Source organism: Mchenga conophoros, linkage group LG20, assembly GCF_057382185.1.
Source record: "Mchenga conophoros isolate Kocher_MC1m ecotype Shallow Benthic linkage group LG20, M_conophoros_male_GT1.1, whole genome shotgun sequence".
Classification (NCBI taxonomy): Eukaryota; Metazoa; Chordata; class Actinopteri; order Cichliformes; family Cichlidae; genus Mchenga; species Mchenga conophoros.
Genome location: NC_140545.1, coordinates 22,538,091 through 22,555,633, shown reverse-complemented (window position 1 = coordinate 22,555,633; position 17,543 = coordinate 22,538,091). Strand labels below are relative to the sequence as shown.

The following is a 17,543-nucleotide window of genomic DNA, read 5'->3' as shown; positions in this document are numbered from 1 at the left end:
GGGAGACGGACAGAGAAGAGATGCAAGCATCCAGATATAAAGCTCCGTGGAGAAAGGGCAAAACAGAAATACAGAAATAAGTGCTTTCTACTAGATGTGGTTCTTTATTCAACTCACAGTACATTCTACAGATGCACACGTGTTACATCACCTTAATACAACAGAGTCTTGTAATACCTCCTCTTAAAAATGATGAATTGGTCCTAAAAATATAAAGGAACAAATTTAAAGTCACCAAAACTGTACATTATTAAAAAGTCACTTAACACCACATTTGGTTTTTGTCCTTTTTTTTGTTGTTTTTTGAAAAAAAAAACAAAAAAACCCCACTGTCCCTTTAAGTGTAATAGGGAACATCCACGTTTATTTCCTATCAGCGGTGTTGAGTTCAGTGTAAGAAACAAGTTTAAATAAAACCCAGACTGTGGAGTCATCCTGTCGCCTTCATAGCACACCAACCATGCCGTGCAACATTGTACATTGGCCCATGTACAGCACAAAAAATATGTATCAATAAAAGGAATGTAAGGTTGAAACCCAGGCAGCACTGTGCCCAGCACTTCATCGTCAGCTCCTTTGCAATTCTAGTCTTTAAAAAGAGAGGATTTTAGCCTACTGTAGCCTTTCAGAGGTGTTCGTGTGGTCAGACGAGCTACAGAAAAACGTGTGTGTGTGAGAGAACTGCAGGTCTGAAGCTTTAATACACTCCTGTCAATCTTGATTACAGTGTAAAAGCAAACTTTCATTGTGTGTTCTCGCAAACGGACTATTTAATAAGTGCTTAAAATTACAGTGCCATCCTTTTGGTTGCACACAGTCAGAGACACAGATCAGGTGTAGCTAGCTGAATATTTACTCTTATCAGACAGGAAAGTGAAATAAATAGTCTACGACTGACCGACCAACACTAAAAATCCTCCAGTTCCGGAAACCAGTGTCTTTCACACAGCAGCAGGAGATGGGTGTGTGTCTGTGTGTTTGTGTGGGACTGTGTGCATGTTTGTGTGTGGTGGTGGAAAAGTGTTTCACGTGTGCGTGCAAGACTTTAAGTGGAGGTTATACAACGTCTACTCATGACAGTCCAGAAACAGATTCCTTTTAGTTTAACTGGCCTTTTCATAAATCATCTAGACATCTCTATAAGGTAATCTGTACACATTCACTACAAGCTATTGCTATTAAATAATCCCAGCTATTGTAATCTTTATATATATTTATATATAGAATATATAATAAAAATATATTGAGCAAAAAAATTACTTCTAGGCATAAGACCACGTTACATTACATTTCCAATGAACAGGTAAGAAATGGCCCAAGCTCTGAAGAGTTTCGATACGTTTAGTCATTGAGTGGTGGCTAAGCAGGTCCAGTATCCAGCATGATGGCTGCAATAGTGTGATCGGTCCCTGACCTTCAGGGTGAGTCTGAGGGCCAAAATACTCAGGGCCTGAGACCGCGTCATCAACCCACAGCGGGGCTTGACCAAAGGCCTTGCTACGACATGGGGCTCACGTGAAAGGACATGACAGGAGAACGCTAACAAAAATGAGGTGCTGAGGTGAAGATGCGGAGACACGGAACAATGGAAGGTGAACAGAGACTCGTTCTCGCTATCTGCGATGGGGAATGGGTACAAGTTCAACCCAGTTCAGCTTTGGGCCCTTAGAAAAAGGTTAGGCCGGTAGAGGAAACAATAACAGACAAATAGCCAAAATCTATACATATATACCTTTACAGAGAATACACATAGCTGGAAGAAACTCCAGACAGTCTTAGCAGTAATGGAGAGTGTGTGACTGGGACGGTGAAAGCACCAACAGTCTACAGCCCCACCATCAGCGGGGATCGTCGTAGGCTCCTATTTCTCCTTATTTGAGTAGAACTCCGCCCAGCGGCTCTCAAAGAAACGCCTCATCGAATGTCCTGCCATTCCCACCTCTGACGTGTCTTCATTGAAGAGCTCACAGTTGTTGAAGACCAACTGAGCATCTGCTGCAAATTCCTCGCAGCTGAGGTACCTGAGATGAGGATAAACAGGCAGAGAAGCTTAGAACAAGGGACAAATGACTGGCAGGGATTAAAAATGTCTGAAAAATCCAAATCATTGAACTGTATAAAGTAAGAGCAGTTGATCTAACATCATTGTGATCTAAAGACTCTTGTGCTTTTCCATTCAGTTCTCATATAAGAGAGCGAGAGAGAGAAAGACTACCCCCCCTCCCCACTGCAATGCAGTGAACCCTACGCTTCTTTGCATTAATGAGACGTGCAGCATAATCAGCACTTACCCTCCTTGTAACAGTCTTTCTCTCATGGTGAGGAAGTCCATGGGGTTCTTGATGATTCGGCGGTAACCTGGCACCAGTCGGGGATTGACAGGTTCAAGGAATGGCCAGGCGTCTGCATGAGCCTCCATCTCCATTAGAATGATCCTGGCAGGAATTTTTTTTAAGAGTATTAACACGAATCCCCCGCAATGTAGCTGTCAAAACATCTCAGAAGACTTTAAAATCATATCATGCAGAGCTGGTGCACTCATGGCAGGTGGGACTCACTCGCAGAAGGTGAGGTCGGGTTGGTTGCGTGTTGTCATGCGGCGCCGTTTAGCGCTGCTTCCTTCTCCGGAGTGACGAGAAGATGAGGGAGGTGTCGTCACGTCTTTGTGCCGTGTCGTCATTCCGCCACTGCGTCGTGTTGTCACCTCGTCCTCGGAGCTGTCGTCTTCGTAACGTCTCTTCTTCACCCTGGTGCGCTTTTTGGACAAGCGCAGTGAATCGTCTTCATCCTACAAAAAAGGAGAATATTTCTTAAAACGAAGCAATTTCAGGGATACGATCTTAAGATTGAAAAACGGCTCAAAGTGTTATGACGTCAAGAGTGAGAAGAGGAGTTCTCACCTTAGCGACACAAGTGGGACAAAACCAGTCTCCCTCTGGAATCTGGGTGATTTTAGGCCGCAAGCAGTACATGTGGCAGCCACGATCGCAGCCGTCACACAGCAGCAGGCACTCATCATTGTCTCCCTTCTTGCAAACTTGGCAGATCTTTAAAAAAAAAAGAAAAAGAAAGAAAAGAGAGAAGCATTTATCCCATAAAGGTTAGAAACCTTAGGAGTTTGAGAAGAATTTAGTGAAATTAAGTCCAACCAGGCATTTCTAAGATTTCTTACCACTTTAGTCACAGATCTCTCCCAAGCAATGGCCTTTTCCAACTGAAGTAAACACAGACACAGCTGGGGAGCACTACGGCAGCGGTCTAAAGCCTGACGCCATGTCCGCAGTCGAGACGTGATTTCACTTTCCAGACTGGAACAGAAGAAAATTAGTTAACCCCAAAAAAAGAAAAAAAAAAAGTGTACCATATGAAATGTAGGATTCATTTATCCCATTTAGTCCAGGTTGTTTTTCTCACCTGATGACATCCATGGGATGCTCCTCTCCAGGTGTGGGAGTGAGAGGAGCGAGGCGCATCACTTCTGCGGGGTTCCAGAGCGGCTCCTTCAGGTAGCGTCTCTCGATGTTTCGCTCGAGGTTGGCTAGCCGCAGCACGCCCAGGTCCAGCGGGTGTGTGGCGATTCGCGGCAAGCCAGACCACTCCTTCTTGGTTCGCACGATCCAGTCGTCACGTGGGTCAGCGTCATGTTCGTAGTATTGGAGGTCATCGCGTGTGGAGTCTGGATCTGGGATTGTGTAGGGCTTAAAGGAGACAGAGATAGGAGGAATTTAAGTATCAGTGACTGACTTTAACACACATCGGGTTTCAACAGAGGAAATGTGTTATCAGTGTTTTAAGGTTTACCTGAAATTCGGCCATTGGTGCGTCTGTGGTTGTTTCAGCATCGGTCATAGCGCTCTGAGGAAGTGCCTTGAAAAAACAAAATAAAATAAGTTTTACTACAAAAAATTAAAAAAAAATCTACATGCACATTTGTTGTAACTTAGATACTTTTCTTGTTGCCATTTAAAGTTTACGCATATTCAAACCTAAAGCTGCATCCTGGAGCATTGTATGAATTCTTTGACAGCAGAGACACACACAAAGCAGGGATATCGAGGTCTGCAGAGGATATGAACTTCTTGTGCAAACATTTCCTGCTTTTATTTTCTTTAAATCACATTAATTCACTCCTGTTAAAGCTTTAAGAATACAGAGTGGTTCTGTTTTATTGTGTGGTTTTAGTTGTGATTTTCTACCTTCAAATGGAGGTCAGCAGCAATAACCCGCTGTTCCAGGTCCTCCACCCACTGTAGTGCGCTGATGTCTGTCTCCACTGTTTTCTCCTGCACTTGCCAGGGCTGCTGCAGAGCCTCTAGCAGAGCATCCTTCTCTTCTACCTTCAACTCAAAGATTGGGTCTAATTGGATGAGAAAATCTTAATGAGAACAAATATGGCACAATTATGGGAAAGCTCATAATGATCCAGTTAACAACATTCACCGTTAATCGGTTTGGTGCATATCTCGGCCAAGCTCTCCATGTGTTTGGCTAAATGCTTATGGAGCACCTTCTCCCTGATGCCTCTTGGATGGAGGGACTGCAAGGTGATAAACAGTTCCTCTGGGGACTTGATCCACCACCAGCCACGCACCATTGCTGGAGGGGGGAAAGAAAAAGAAGCAAAATTAAACACATTAAACAAGTGAAAAAAGAAACCAAAAACACAGGAAGAGTATGTCACCCCAGAAAACAGTGAAGGCCACAGAAATCTTCATGCATATTTATGGAATTCAAACAATTTCTGAGGTAAAACTGATACATTTCAGTACTTACATGCTGGGATAGGCTTGACCACTAGCTGTGTGAAGTACTGCTGTTCAAGCTCCTGGAAAACTGAGTTTGGTGGGCGGCCGCGGCGTTTTGCTGCAGCTCCACGGGGCCCTCTGCGGGCAGGACTGCTCCCTCTGCTGCCTCTCCTTCGCCTGCGAGCTGGTCTGGCAGGTGTGGCAGGAGTGGATGGAGCTGGAGGATTGGGAGTTGGAAGGAGCTGAGGGTTTGTTGGTGGAGAACTGGCTGGGACAGCACAACCAGGGCCTGTAGGTGGAATGTCCTGTAGTGCTGGTGGTGCTGGAACCACAGGGTCAGCAGGAGGTAGGCAAGGCAAAAGTGGGTCCGGCTAAGAAGGAGGAGATTATTGATTTTTACATTATACAGACTGTGCATTGTTGTAATATTTACTATCATCATTCTGGTGGCTAACCTGCACGAGTGGAGCAGTAAGTGCAGACAGAGCACTCGGGATCTGCGGGAGAAGTTTGGGGGGTGAGCTGGGTGAAGTGGGCGTCTGGAGCTCAGTCAGAGAGTTATCATCACACGGTTGTTTGGGGAGCAGGTTGAACCACTGTCCTTGCTTCTCTGCCAGCTCTTTAACACTCTCCTCCGGTCGATTACCCTCTGGAGCTTCCCCTGCTGATGAGCATGTGCCATTCATCACTGCTTCCTGTGATTGGCTGAGCCAGCTCTGGAAAGCCGCTTGTGTGAGGTCTTGTGTCCCGCTATTTGGTGATCCTGGCCCTTCCTCACTCCGGGACCTGACGCTACTTCTACGCCGGCGGCGGATTTTTGCTGTGCGGAGGTGAAGCTCAACTTCAGGTTTGATTTTCCGGGGACGTCCGCGTCCTCTCGGCCTGCTCATGAGGGATGCAGTGCCCGGGAGGGGATCCTCCTCCTCCGCAGAGAAGGTCTGGGCCTGGCCTGGGGTCGCAGAAGTCGGAGAGGAAGGCAGAGTAGGAGGAGGAGTGGTTGGCAAGGGAGCTTCCTCAACTTTGGGCTCCTTTTTGGGCTCTTTTTTAAGGAAGGTGACAGGCACCTCCGCTATAAGGACTTCTCCAGAAGCTACAAGATAGAACAGTAAGGAAATGCTGAAGTAACGACAGACAAGTCAACGGTTTATAAAGCATAAATATTCGAGTTTAGACTCAGACTTACTCAGCAGCTCTTCAGGGCCCTCGATGAGAACTCCTCCAAGGTGAGGTAGGGCCAAATATCTGCGCCGGTAACGGTCCTGCCCCAGCAGTATAGCCCGCATGGAATGAGATGACTGTAGCAGCTTTTTACGGAAAAACGCTTGGCGCTGTGGAGGATTAAGAGCAAAGGAATATTTAATATTAAGCAACAAACATGTATACAGCACTGTGCCTGTGTCATATCAGCTTTACCTTAGTTAGCTTATCTATCTGCCTTTCAAGCTCTGGAATGCTAGCATTGGTAGGGCTCTCGCTCTGCAGCAAAGAAGGAGTTCAATTAGTCTCAAGTGCATGCATGATCGTGCTGTAGTTAAAACAGTAGAGCTGAAACATACATCACTGAGTTTGGGTTCTTCTTTGCGTGCACGGCGGTTCCCTCTCTCAAGGATTACACCACTCTCCTCCAGGCTGAGGTTCTCCTCCTCAGCTACTCTTGCACTACGCCTCCTCTCCTCAAAACACAGCTCTTCCTCTGAGCGTCCTGTACGACGTGATAGCGCCGCCTTCAGCCTGGCAGGAGGAAAACAAGTCCAACATTTAATACTGCTTGGATAAGTAGCAGAACTGAAAATAAGCGTTTAAGAACATTGATCTTACTTTCGGAGTTTCCCCTCAATGATCCACTTGTTCTTCCTGTAGGTTGTCATATTCTCCACTGTGTTGTCAATATCACTGAAATTTAAAACAAACACTGATCTTACTGTTTCTTGAGTAAACTCTCCCTTTAAGCAGTCTTAGAACAAGTAATCATCTTGAACATACTTGATCACAGTGTTACTGCTGTTAAGCTCTTCCACAAGGAAACCCAGGATGGCTGCCTTGGTGTCAGGAGGCAGGGCGTGAAATGGTTTGGTTCTCAGGGTGTTGCACACTTCTGTCTCATAGCCATGAGCTTCCAAAAAAATGCGAAGTACTTCTGAAACTGTGCTGCGGGTCAGCTCCAACTCAACCAGCTTTTCCCCAAGGATCTTTACCGACTGGAGATTAAAGAAAAACTCAGACTAACGGGTTTCCGCCACATACCAAATGGGGTTACATTAATAAGCAGAATGCTTGAAGTGTATCACACACACCTGATAATACGATGGTAGGCCTGGATCATGTAGTGCAGCCTCCACCAGCTTTATCAGTAGATCCTGCAGCTCTCCTTGGCTGTCACCCAGGCCCAGGAGGCCTTCCTGCAGGGTAGCAAGGCTGGGGATGTCCTTGGGTATGTTGAGACCGATCACCTTTCCATACCCGTGTAAGAACTCTACCACAGCCAGACAGTGTGCAAAAGCTGTTCCAGAAAGCACCACACCAGGAATACGGGACAGCTCCGGGAGGGGCTATTGGAAACAAAGTTCAAAGGTCACAAAACATCAGTTTTTACATCAAAATTTAAAAAAAAAACATTTTCTAAAAAGGGGGTTAAATTAAAACTCACTTTGTGATCAGTGAGACACATATCCTCTGTGGGCTTCTTCAGCTCTTCGGCTATCAACTGCTGCCTCTTCCGCTCCTCCATCCGTCGCTGGGCCTGTGCTCTCCGCTCTGCTGCCCTCTTAGCAGCCAGAACAGCCTGAGCTGCAGCCTCTGCCTCCGCCTGAGCTTTAGCCAGGGCCTTGGCTTTACTCCGAGCCCCCAGCACCCTCTTACCCTGGGCCACCCTTTCCGTGTCAGTCTGCTGAACCGGTGGGGTGGGCTCAACCTTAATTGACCTCCTCCGGCCGAGATTCTTAGGCTCTGCAGCAGACTCTGATGCCGGCTGTGAAGCCTGTGGCGCTGATGGGTCAGTTGGTTCAGCCTTTGCCTCTAGGTGCTGGGCCTCTTGCTCGAGCTAAAACAAAAATGAATAAAATAAAATAAAATAAGAAATAAACACAAAATGATGAAGAGGTGGAGGTGATAAAGATGTGCGTCTGAGGACACGAGTGTTAAGCATTTTTCTTTACCTTTGCTCTCTTTTTTTCATCTCTCATTTTCTTAATCTTTGCATCCTCCCTTCTCTTCATTCTTGCCTAAAAAAACAATAAATAAACGGCACCAACAAAATCAGGATGATAAATGAATAGTGTAACAGATCAGGATTACAATCAACTTGATCTACATACCTTTCTTTTCATTTTCTTTTTGATTTTAGCCAATTTCTCCTTTTCCTCCTCTGTGAGAGCTTCTATTTTTAAACACAGGGAATTAAAAATTATTTAGTCGCAGTAGAAAGAATGAGTTTATATAATGAGCAAAGACATTACGCACAACTTCTTTACTCACCCTTGGCTTCAAGTCGTTTAAGCAGCTTGGCATCAACCTTGCTAAGGAAATCAATCATCTTCGGTTTAGGAGGTCTACCGGGGCGACGGACCTGTCCTCCCTTTACCCCACGAACCCTGCGAGGTTTTTCTTTATCGGGATTTGGAGGTCGACCACGACGACCAGTGATGGCCATGATCATAGAGGGAACTTCCTCATTAGCCAGAAGGACCCACTTCACACCCTATAAAACACAGAGAAAACAGACTTTCAAAAACAATTTTCCTATATATTTTTTAAGCATTTTTAATACCTAAAGTTTAACTGTTGAGTATTTGAATACTTTATAGTTCTAATGTGAAAATATACAGACCTCGGGAGTTTCTCTCTCTTCGTAGAAGTCTCCAACAGGCATGCGTGGACTGAAGCTGAAGTGTTCTCGCGTGACCACACTGTCTGTGTGTTTCTTCAAGTACTGTGTCATTAAGTAATAAAGACACAGCCGGAGAAGCATGAGACAAAAATCCGAGTTTTAACATAATATAAAACCATAAATGAGAAGACCATGATTTTAAGAGTTTCAAATAACTTTTTAAGAATAATTAAAAAGTTCTGGGAAATTCACCTTGATAATTTCTGGAAACTGTTTCATCCTCCTTCCACAAGGAGTATAGTACCAAGTTTCGCCCTTCATCCGGTTCTCCATTTTCTTCACACGAATCTCTCTCTTCCAACTACAATTAAAACAGCGTTGATCATTACAGTCTTGTCATACCTTTTTCCAACTAATTTAAGGATATTTTTGTAAACAACAAATATGAATTTATCATCCTTCCAGATATACGTCTGGTTTAGTTTGTTTACATCTAGGTTTCCATGGTATCACATTTGGCTAGCAAGGACAAAACCTCACTGAAAAATTGACATTGTTAATGAAGACGTTTTTATAATAATTTAACTTGACATCAGTTATTAAAGCTTCAGCAAAGATAAGCGTGCTCACTAAATCCAAATAGCGCTTCTGTCATGTGAATATTTGACTGTGTTGACTTAGAATTTTTTTTTATATGACGAGTTCTGACTGAATTTGTGTCGTGTAAAAGCTCAATAAACAGTAAAAGGAAACTTTACCCGTGCAGCAGAGGGAACTGGACCTGCTCCTCTGTTGCCACTCTTCGTCTGCCAGATTCACCTGTTCCAACAAACCAAAGGTTTACCATCAAACTCTTAAACAGTGACATCTTCTTTCAACAAAATGGCCTTTTCATTACCTGCAGTGGAGCTGTCGTCGTTTTCATCAGCATCATCACCAGCTGTTTCTGCATCTTGTTTCTTCACCCTTTTCATCTTCTTGGCTTTCTCGACTGTTGGGCTGATAGATGAAGCGTTGGCCAAAACAGCGTCAATCGTGGCTGTTATTGGATCAACCTCTTCTGTGGAAGGCCCAGCCTCCCCAGATGTTTCGTGCGCATCAACCTTTAGAGACTTCTTTCTCTTTCTGCCCTTAGCTGGCTCCACATTAGTCCCTTCCTGTTCGTTAGACTTCATTTTCTCCACCTTTGGGGTTCGACCCCGAGGCTTCGGCTGGACCTCCTCTGGAGCTGAACACAAAAGAGAAAAAAAATATTGTAAGGTAAAATCTAATACTATTAGAATAGCACTCTGTTGGAAGTCGACTGTTAAATACCTGCAGGTTTAATCCATATTGCCTTAGTAGTTCGAGGTTTGCGTGGTTTCCCTGGGGTTTTCAGATTTCCTCCGGCAGCTGGCAAAGTCTGATCAGTAACTTGTTGGAGTGGGTGTACAGCAGGGCTCTGTGCTGGGGTACTGAAGGCGATGAAGTTCTCATCTCTCATCTTGAAACTTGGTGGTGTCATTGTGTCATCAGCAGCGATTTTAGTATTAATGCCTCCAGATGAGTCTGGTGTATCATGTCCTCTGGGATCCCAGCCTGCTTCAGGTCCTGAGAATGAACAGAGCTCAAGACTAAGTAAGTGATGTTAGGCGTACAGTTCCAACAGAGAAAAGAATATTCTGATAAAGAATAATACTCTATTATTTAAACTGACAACTTCTTCCTGTCAAATGATGCCATACTAGTTTTAATGATCAGAAAAGAAATAACTGTACCTTGCTGAGATGACACAAACAAGTGTGTGTTGGACACATCACTCAAATCAACAGGAGGCTCTTCAGTCTGAGAGGTGTTGTCTAGAGAAGACTCCATCACTGATTCTCCTGTAATTTCGCAGCCGTTCCTGGTTTCTTCTGCTTCTGAGGTCTCTCCTTCCCTGGTGGAGTCTAATGTGTTGTCTCTGGAGTCTTCCACAGAAAAGCTGCTATCTACAGAGTTGTCAAATATACTAGATGGCTCCTCTTCTGCGCAGGAAGTGTTGTCAAACTGAGAATTGCCCTTTCTCACGTGAAAGCTGTTGTCAAAGTGAGTCGAGTCCTCTATCCATGAGCTATCACCGCCTAAAAGAGAGGTCTTTTCTAAAGTAGAGTCGACACTGATTCCAGAGGGGGTGTTGCAGGTTGAATTGCCGTCATACTGAGAGGCCGGATGCGAAGAGTTTGCAAAGCTTGTCCTGCTAAGGTATGGAGACTTTCTGAGAGGAGCTTGGTCTATCGTGCAGTCCTCTGCTGCCCAGACATCACTTGGCATGTGGTGATTTTCAGAATCTGTTTGCCCATTCTTGGGCTTTTGATCAGGAGCGAGTGTGGTTTGTAAAGTTTTCCCAGGAAGCTCAGAGAGGGATTTGGATGGCTGACTTTCAGATTTATGACTCTCAGGTGCTTCCAGCTGTGGCATCCTTACCAGGCCTGAATCAAGCAAAGGGAGGTGTTCCTCTGCGTTTTCATTTCTTTTATCAGCTAGTGCTTTCCTGTCCTCACAATGGCCATGGTGCTCAGACTTGGAAGGTGACTGCTTTAGCACACGAGGAGGAGCGGTGTTAGGAGGATGTCGCTCAAGGTCAGAACTTTGGACCACTCCAGAAGATGTACCCGTTACAGGAGGCACAGACACCAAGGCAGGAGGGCTGGGTAGGGGTGCAGTCCTGGAGGCTTGAGTGGTTAGAAGAGGTAGGGTAGACAGAGGTCTCACTGTAGGACTTACATGGTCAGTGATCGAGGGCAAATTCATGCCCCCTGGTGGTGATGAAGCAATGGAAAGACCCAAATCAACAGCTTGAGGAGTGTATTTCTGACCCTGCAGTGTGAATGCTGGTTCACTGCCAACTAGAGGAGTTTTTTCCACTGAAGAGGGTGATGCAGATGGCAATGAGCAAGGGCCAGGTGGTGTCAAGGTTGAAGGTCCCAATAAAGACATCTGAGATGGAGCTAAACCGCCAGATGAGGAATTTGCAGCCACAGAGTCAGAAATCAGTTTTGGGGGTCCAGGCTTTTCATGTTGACCTCCAGATGCATCAGAGAAACGTGGTGGCATCAAAGGTGGCTTAGATTCTTGAACCATTTGCCTCTCAACCAACAAGCTGGGTTCAGAGTAAGTAGATGCAGACACTATGGAAGGAGGCAACTGTTGTACAGGAAGTCCAGAAACAGTTGCAGGCTTTTGATGAAATGCAGACTCCAATGATGAAGAGACTGAAGAAACTGCTGCAGGTCTAGACAAACTATCAGTCGAAGCAAGAGGTGTAGACAGCTTTGAAGGTGATACAGGAAGCGATGAGGTGGATGAAGACCCCACTAACAGATGCTTGAATCCTGCAGGTGATATATCACTCATGCCAGGAGGGGGAGGCCTGAGGCCTTGAACCATCAGGGGAGGAGAAGAGAGCCTGGGAGCAGCTGTTGGAGATGGGGCAAAGGATACACTGGGAGGTGTTGATATTTGTGGTGAAGTAGATTCTACATCAGGAGACGAAATTATAGTGGGTCCAGCCTCAGATGTAGGAGATCCAGAGAAAGCAGGAGCTGCAGACACCTGAGGTGGTGTTGAGGACTTGGTTAAAGAAACAGATGTATTTGCTGTAGCCACAGAGAGCTGCGACTGAGGAGGTGGATTAACAGCTGGATCTCTGACTGGGGAAGACATTTCTGGGCGCTGAGCTGCTGGCTGTTCCGAAAGCTGACGATAATCACTCGGAGGACCCACATGAGCAGCAGGAGGTTTGGATTGGTGACTATCAGTCTTGGGTAGCCTCTGGGCAACAGGTGACCTATCACTGCCGTTGTAGCTTGTGTCTACCTCCCTGACAGTTTCCCTCGTATGCCCTAAAATAAGGAGGGAAAAAAAACATAGCAAAACTGTTAATATAATGCGAGATTGTTGTACACTGAAACACATGGTTTTTATTCTCATACTAAACATAGATAGTGAAAATAAAAAAATAATAATAATTTCGACTGATCAGACATTAAACATAGTCAAACATTGGCACCTGCTGGTTAAATAATGGCACTGTCCCCAATAATAAATAATGTCAACGAGTGACGTAATACTGAACACTGTATTAACTAAGACTGGAAATATTTTCTGTTTTATTATGAATTAAACACTTGATGATTTATTCATCCTTTTCCAGGAATTAAAAGGTGACTCATTAAATTGCAATATTTTGTCTAAATACATTTGGCTTTCTGATTACCAGGACAAAACATCAGCTGTTTCTGTTGGTCAAGTAATCAATTCACATTTAACAACTAACACAGTCTATCACAGTTATTTGTATCACTCAAAAGCTGGCATTAAAATGAGGAAATAGACTATACACAGATTGATTAAATTGATTGAAACTGCAAAAAACAAAAATATATTTAAGGGTCACCTTGCATTGGAGAGGACATCCCCACATTGCTAGAGTGGGGGCTCCGTTCCCTGCTGTGGCCCTTTGGAGATCCACTATCCTGCACAGCTGATGGTGACATCATTTGTGCCGAGGACATCCCCACGGGCAGAGGGCTGCCAGTGCTCCCTCTGCCTAAGCTGTGGTGCTGAGGGCTGCCACGTGGAGGAGTGAAATTCTGAGAAGCTGGAGGCATCATCTGAGCCTGGGCTTGTGGCTGAGTTTGCTGTTGTGGTGGCGGCTGCTGCTGCTGCTGCTGGGGTGATGACAGGGACGGGTGCTGATGCTGGTAATACGGCATCCCATTCGGCATCATGCCGTAATGCTGTGGTTGCTGGTGCTGCTGGTGGCGGTGGTGTGGGAGAGGCTGGGAGGAATGGAAGTGTTGTTGTGATGCCTGATGAGGGGTTGCCTGTAAGGACTGCTGCTGGTGATGCTGTGGTGGTGTAATCCCAGGATGTGCTTGACTCTGGTAGGTCCCATACATGCCATGGGAATTATAACTCATCTGCTGGGTGCCAGGGTTACTCCTGTTCCAGTACTGGTTCCCCGTGAGAGGCATGTTCGCTGGGCCTGAAACAGGGGCCTGATGGGAGCTTTCTATCCCCCCATTCAGCTGGTACTGTCCATGACCCTGGAACTGATGCTGTGACTGAGGCTGAACCATCCCAGGTGTAGACTGCTTCTGATGCATCCCATGCGCAGGAGAGTTGCTCACAGCTGGGCCATACTGAGGGTGCCCTCCCCACAAGTAGTCATAGCCCACGCTGCTCTGGTGGTGGTTGCTCAAGTGTGGATAAGGGGCCGATGGTGGGTGGGAACCAGGGACACTGGATCCGAGTACAGTAGTGACGCCATTCACATTCATTTCGCCATTCATATCTGTTAGTAAGAAATACAAGTTGAAAAAAAGCTATAATGATAAAAATCTGTCTCTGAGTCACTGAGATCTGGGGCCTGTACTGCAAAGCAATTTCAACATACCCAAGACATCATTCCCTTATCTGGTTTCACACTTTGTCAATCAGGCTAAGTGGTCAATATGGTTACCAACTCCATAAATCAAGCCAGGGTTTCCCAATCTAGCTATGACCATGTGCACATTAAAAGGGTGACAATGGCAGCATTTGACCAATCATCCACAAATCTACTGAAGGTAGAGTACTGATGTTACAAAGGAATAAAATTAAAATATTAAAAAAAAACTATAAGGAGTTTTAACACATAATACAGACTGAAAGCAGTGTGTGGGCATGTGAGAGAGGAAAAGGACAGTATTACAATTGTTGTATGAACGTGTGCGGACTTTAAGTGATATAGTCAGTAAGACTGGAAAAGGCCCAGTATGCCAAAAACATCTGGCCTAACTGAAGCAAGAAAGAAAAGCTGGAAAAAATGCTGCGTAAGTTACCAGGCGTTTCAGTATTACAGTTCATTCAATGTCAAGATGTGCCTAAGACACTTCTAGCTTTCTCTTTCAACTGCAGCCCAAGTGATGTCAAGTGTTTTGAGAAGAAGGAAACAGCACACACACAAAAAGTTCAAACCGGTCAGGGTACTTTTTCCTACTTGTAGTTTGTGGAAATGTCATCAGTTTCATGGCTTAGGTGAGCACCGCATAAATATATTAAGGATAATATAACAATAAATATCATTGCAGGAAACAAAAAAACATCAGGAATAATAAAGTCTCACCTGAAGAAAAGGGAAATCTGAGTTTCTTAATTGATGTTCAGCAAATAAAAGCAAAAATTTCAGTTTCTAAAACCTCTAGGTCTTTTCTCCAAAGAAATGCTCTAGTGATGAATTCATATACCTGATGTTGTCTTATCTTGAACATAAACCGCTCTAGCAGGTGAGTTCTGCACTAAGTTACCACGGTGATATATTCCAAGTTGAACAACAATCCTACCATTGAAAACCCAGGGTTTTAACCCTGTAGTTCTCAGTAAGAACTCAGTAAGCCCCCTAATCCCACTTTATGGTAAAGGCCACAATTTTTTTCTTTTATATATAAACAGTAAGGTTCATTTTATTCTAAGGTGCAGAAATACTCACTCTTCCCCTGCTGAGGAAAACTCATGGAGGACCCGTTAGTATAAAGAGAATCCCCTGAGGAGAGTTTCAGTCCTGAGTTTGCTGAAGAGTGAGTGCCATAGTTGAAATGATTATTTGAATCCATCTGAAAAACATCAAAAATAAATAAATAGTTAATTTATTAAATGTATTCATTCAGTCTGCTACCTAATGTTAGTCTACAGTATGACGTATGGAAGCGGTGCAGGTACTGAGCACGGATTAAATGTGTGAGAATCTGCATGACCAAATGGCTCTCAAACATATTATTTAATTCATTTTCGCTTCTTTTCGTGCACTTTTGAAGGCAGTCGACGCTACGTAATGCGTGCTATTTCTTCCACGAAATGTCTTTCCTCGGTGATTCTGGCAGCTGCGGCTTGTGACAGGCAGCACCATTTCGCTCCAACAACAACCGTCAAAATGTCGCAGCCAGCAACAGCAGATGCCAGGCCCTAGCGAGTGTAATGGACAAACGGGATATTACGATAGAAGCTCATCATTACCGCTGATGAGGCACTGCTGCTGCTAACACGAGCTCAGGCTCTTCAGGTCTACGGTGATAAATGTACGGCCCAGACACAAACAGTCTGAAGACCCGGCGGCCTCAGCTCAATAACAATGGGAGTGATAATATTTCACACCGTGAGGCCTGGATAATTGTTTTCTACGCCACTCTCCGTTTAAAGGCTGTCTGCAATGCATAAATAGCCCTCAGGACACTTGATTTCCTATTTCAGTAAGGCCGTTGCAATAGCAGGCGTTAGCTTGTCGCGCTAGCTGCGCTCTCAAACGAACAAACCCCCATTTCTACCACTTGCGAGTCAACTGAGCTAACCATTGATAACGTTGGATACAAGTTCAACTCTTCAAAAAGCCATTCAGACAGTTTATTTTAACGTGAAATTCCGTGCGAAAACCCACCCCGCTCCAGTTCCAAGGTTATTTAGCTAAATCATCACAAAAGAGCCTAGCTAACATACGCTAGCCACGTAGCTAACTTAATAGCATCCTTTACGTTTATCCAGAGTAAGCGCTGCGATGTTAGCTCATAGCCGGGTAGCAGGTACCATAACCACGCTACGTTGGATCCATGATGCCCATCAGTGATAGAGAGCTCCGCGAACGAAATAAATATCCACCGGTCTGCCGGTAATGACCAACATCAACCCCCTCATCAGGCTCGCTAGTTAACAGATGGAGGCGTGCTCCCCTTTTGTTCACGGGCTAACGTTAGCTAGCAGCCAGATGAAGTTACATTGTTTACGCTGCGAGCACAGACAATTTTCACAGAGCATCACGATCCTCCCACACTTCCACCGTCCAAAGTTTCCCCGATATTTCTCTAAAAGCGTGTCCGACCTTTCAGTCCTCGGGTCCCGAAGGCGCAGGTGTCTCTAAACGTTCTTCTTAACGGATGTGCGGGTGAAGATGGCAAGGCGATAAATAATAAACAACTATTCCCCTAACCTTTGGGTTTTAAATTAGCAAACATGGCTGGTGTGGTCCGGTGCAGCCATGATCACAGAACAGAGCGAACAGGAGCAAATGTCCCAACAATAACTACGTATGCATCCGGTTACATTTGTTCACTAAATTTCACCCAAAAAAAAGTAAATAAATAAAACTAAACAAATAAAAAATAAACAAGGACATTAAACTATAAATACAAATAGATAAAAGCTCAAACTTAGCAATAATAATAATAATAATAATAACTATTATTATTGATAATTATAATAATATAGGAATTATTATTATTATTAGTCAATACTAACAATAGTATCTGCTATTACAAGTAAAAGAATTACCAACCAAATGCACGTAAAACATGAAAAATAGTTCCTTTTTATTATGAAGAATTATAATAATTTTATTGCATTATTATTACAGATGTCTAGAATTGAAGCAGCATTAAAGAGACAAAGTTAAAATAATTTACTACATAATTGCTATGGTTAATTGACATATATTTTATGTTAATTTTGTTATGTTATTGTCTATTTATATATTATTATCATTTGATTATATTTTTTGTTTTTGCAATTCATATTATCTCTATATTGTTCAGATTTAATAATATTAATATATTCCTCTTTTTTACTTGTGTGTGTTGAATAGCAAGGCTTCTGACATATAATCCTTCCACTATGTAAAGGCATCTTTATGATTACTTTAAATGCTTCTAATTCTGATACTTATTGCTTCAATAGTATGATCGCAATTAGTATGTGCTTGTGACATTTATCATGTCTGAAACGTGTTGGAGGAAAATAAAAGTAAGTCAATCAAGCAATAGCTTCATTTAGAGAAGCATAATTGTTATCATTACATCACCATGGTAAATATTATTATTACAATATTATTAACCTTGAGCCTTCCAGTCTTCTTGAGTGGAAAGTTTCACCAGTCATCGTGAAACACTTTCATACATATTTGGCCAGTTATCTTTTAGCTTTAT

The 17,543-nt window shown here is 44.0% G+C and overlaps 1 protein-coding gene across 5 annotated transcripts; it reads right to left on the bottom strand.

Moving 5' to 3' along the window:
* Positions 1–81: 81 nt before the first annotated feature.
* On the bottom strand, positions 82–16,626 carry baz2a (bromodomain adjacent to zinc finger domain, 2A). 5 transcript variants are annotated; one of them, XM_085258963.1, is made up of 30 exons: positions 16,445–16,626; positions 15,065–15,188; positions 12,989–13,888; positions 10,329–12,434; positions 9,886–10,161; positions 9,470–9,799; positions 9,330–9,390; positions 8,824–8,932; positions 8,572–8,673; positions 8,220–8,442; positions 8,060–8,121; positions 7,901–7,966; positions 7,393–7,785; positions 7,040–7,294; positions 6,729–6,943; positions 6,564–6,638; positions 6,302–6,476; positions 6,159–6,221; positions 5,929–6,073; positions 5,201–5,835; positions 4,774–5,116; positions 4,441–4,596; positions 4,197–4,357; positions 3,802–3,867; positions 3,415–3,698; positions 3,173–3,308; positions 2,901–3,047; positions 2,559–2,788; positions 2,292–2,435; positions 82–2,021 (listed from the first exon to the last, which is right to left on the bottom strand). In XM_085258963.1, exons 2-30 carry the CDS (start codon positions 15,186–15,188, stop codon positions 1,862–1,864), a joined length of 8,142 nt encoding a protein of 2,713 aa, XP_085115089.1. In that variant the 5' UTR covers positions 16,445–16,626; the 3' UTR covers positions 82–1,861. The 5 variants fall into 5 exon arrangements, with proteins under 5 accessions (XP_085115089.1, XP_085115092.1, XP_085115090.1 ...); XM_085258966.1 differs by having other exon boundaries at positions 16,553–16,586; XM_085258964.1 differs by lacking the exon at positions 16,445–16,626 and adding an exon at positions 16,101–16,366.
* Between the last annotated feature and the right edge of the window lie 917 nt (positions 16,627–17,543).

Bases quoted from the DNA above. Each gene is read 5' to 3' on its own strand.
- baz2a (XM_085258962.1), bottom strand. The intron at 6,074-6,158 runs GTAAAGCTGATA...AATCCTCCACAG, and splicing joins AGATAGATAAGCTAACTAAG to CGCCAAGCGTTTTTCCGTAA. The intron at 3,699-3,801 runs GTAAACCTTAAA...GTCTCCTTTAAG, and splicing joins CACCAATGGCCGAATTTCAG to CCCTACACAATCCCAGATCC.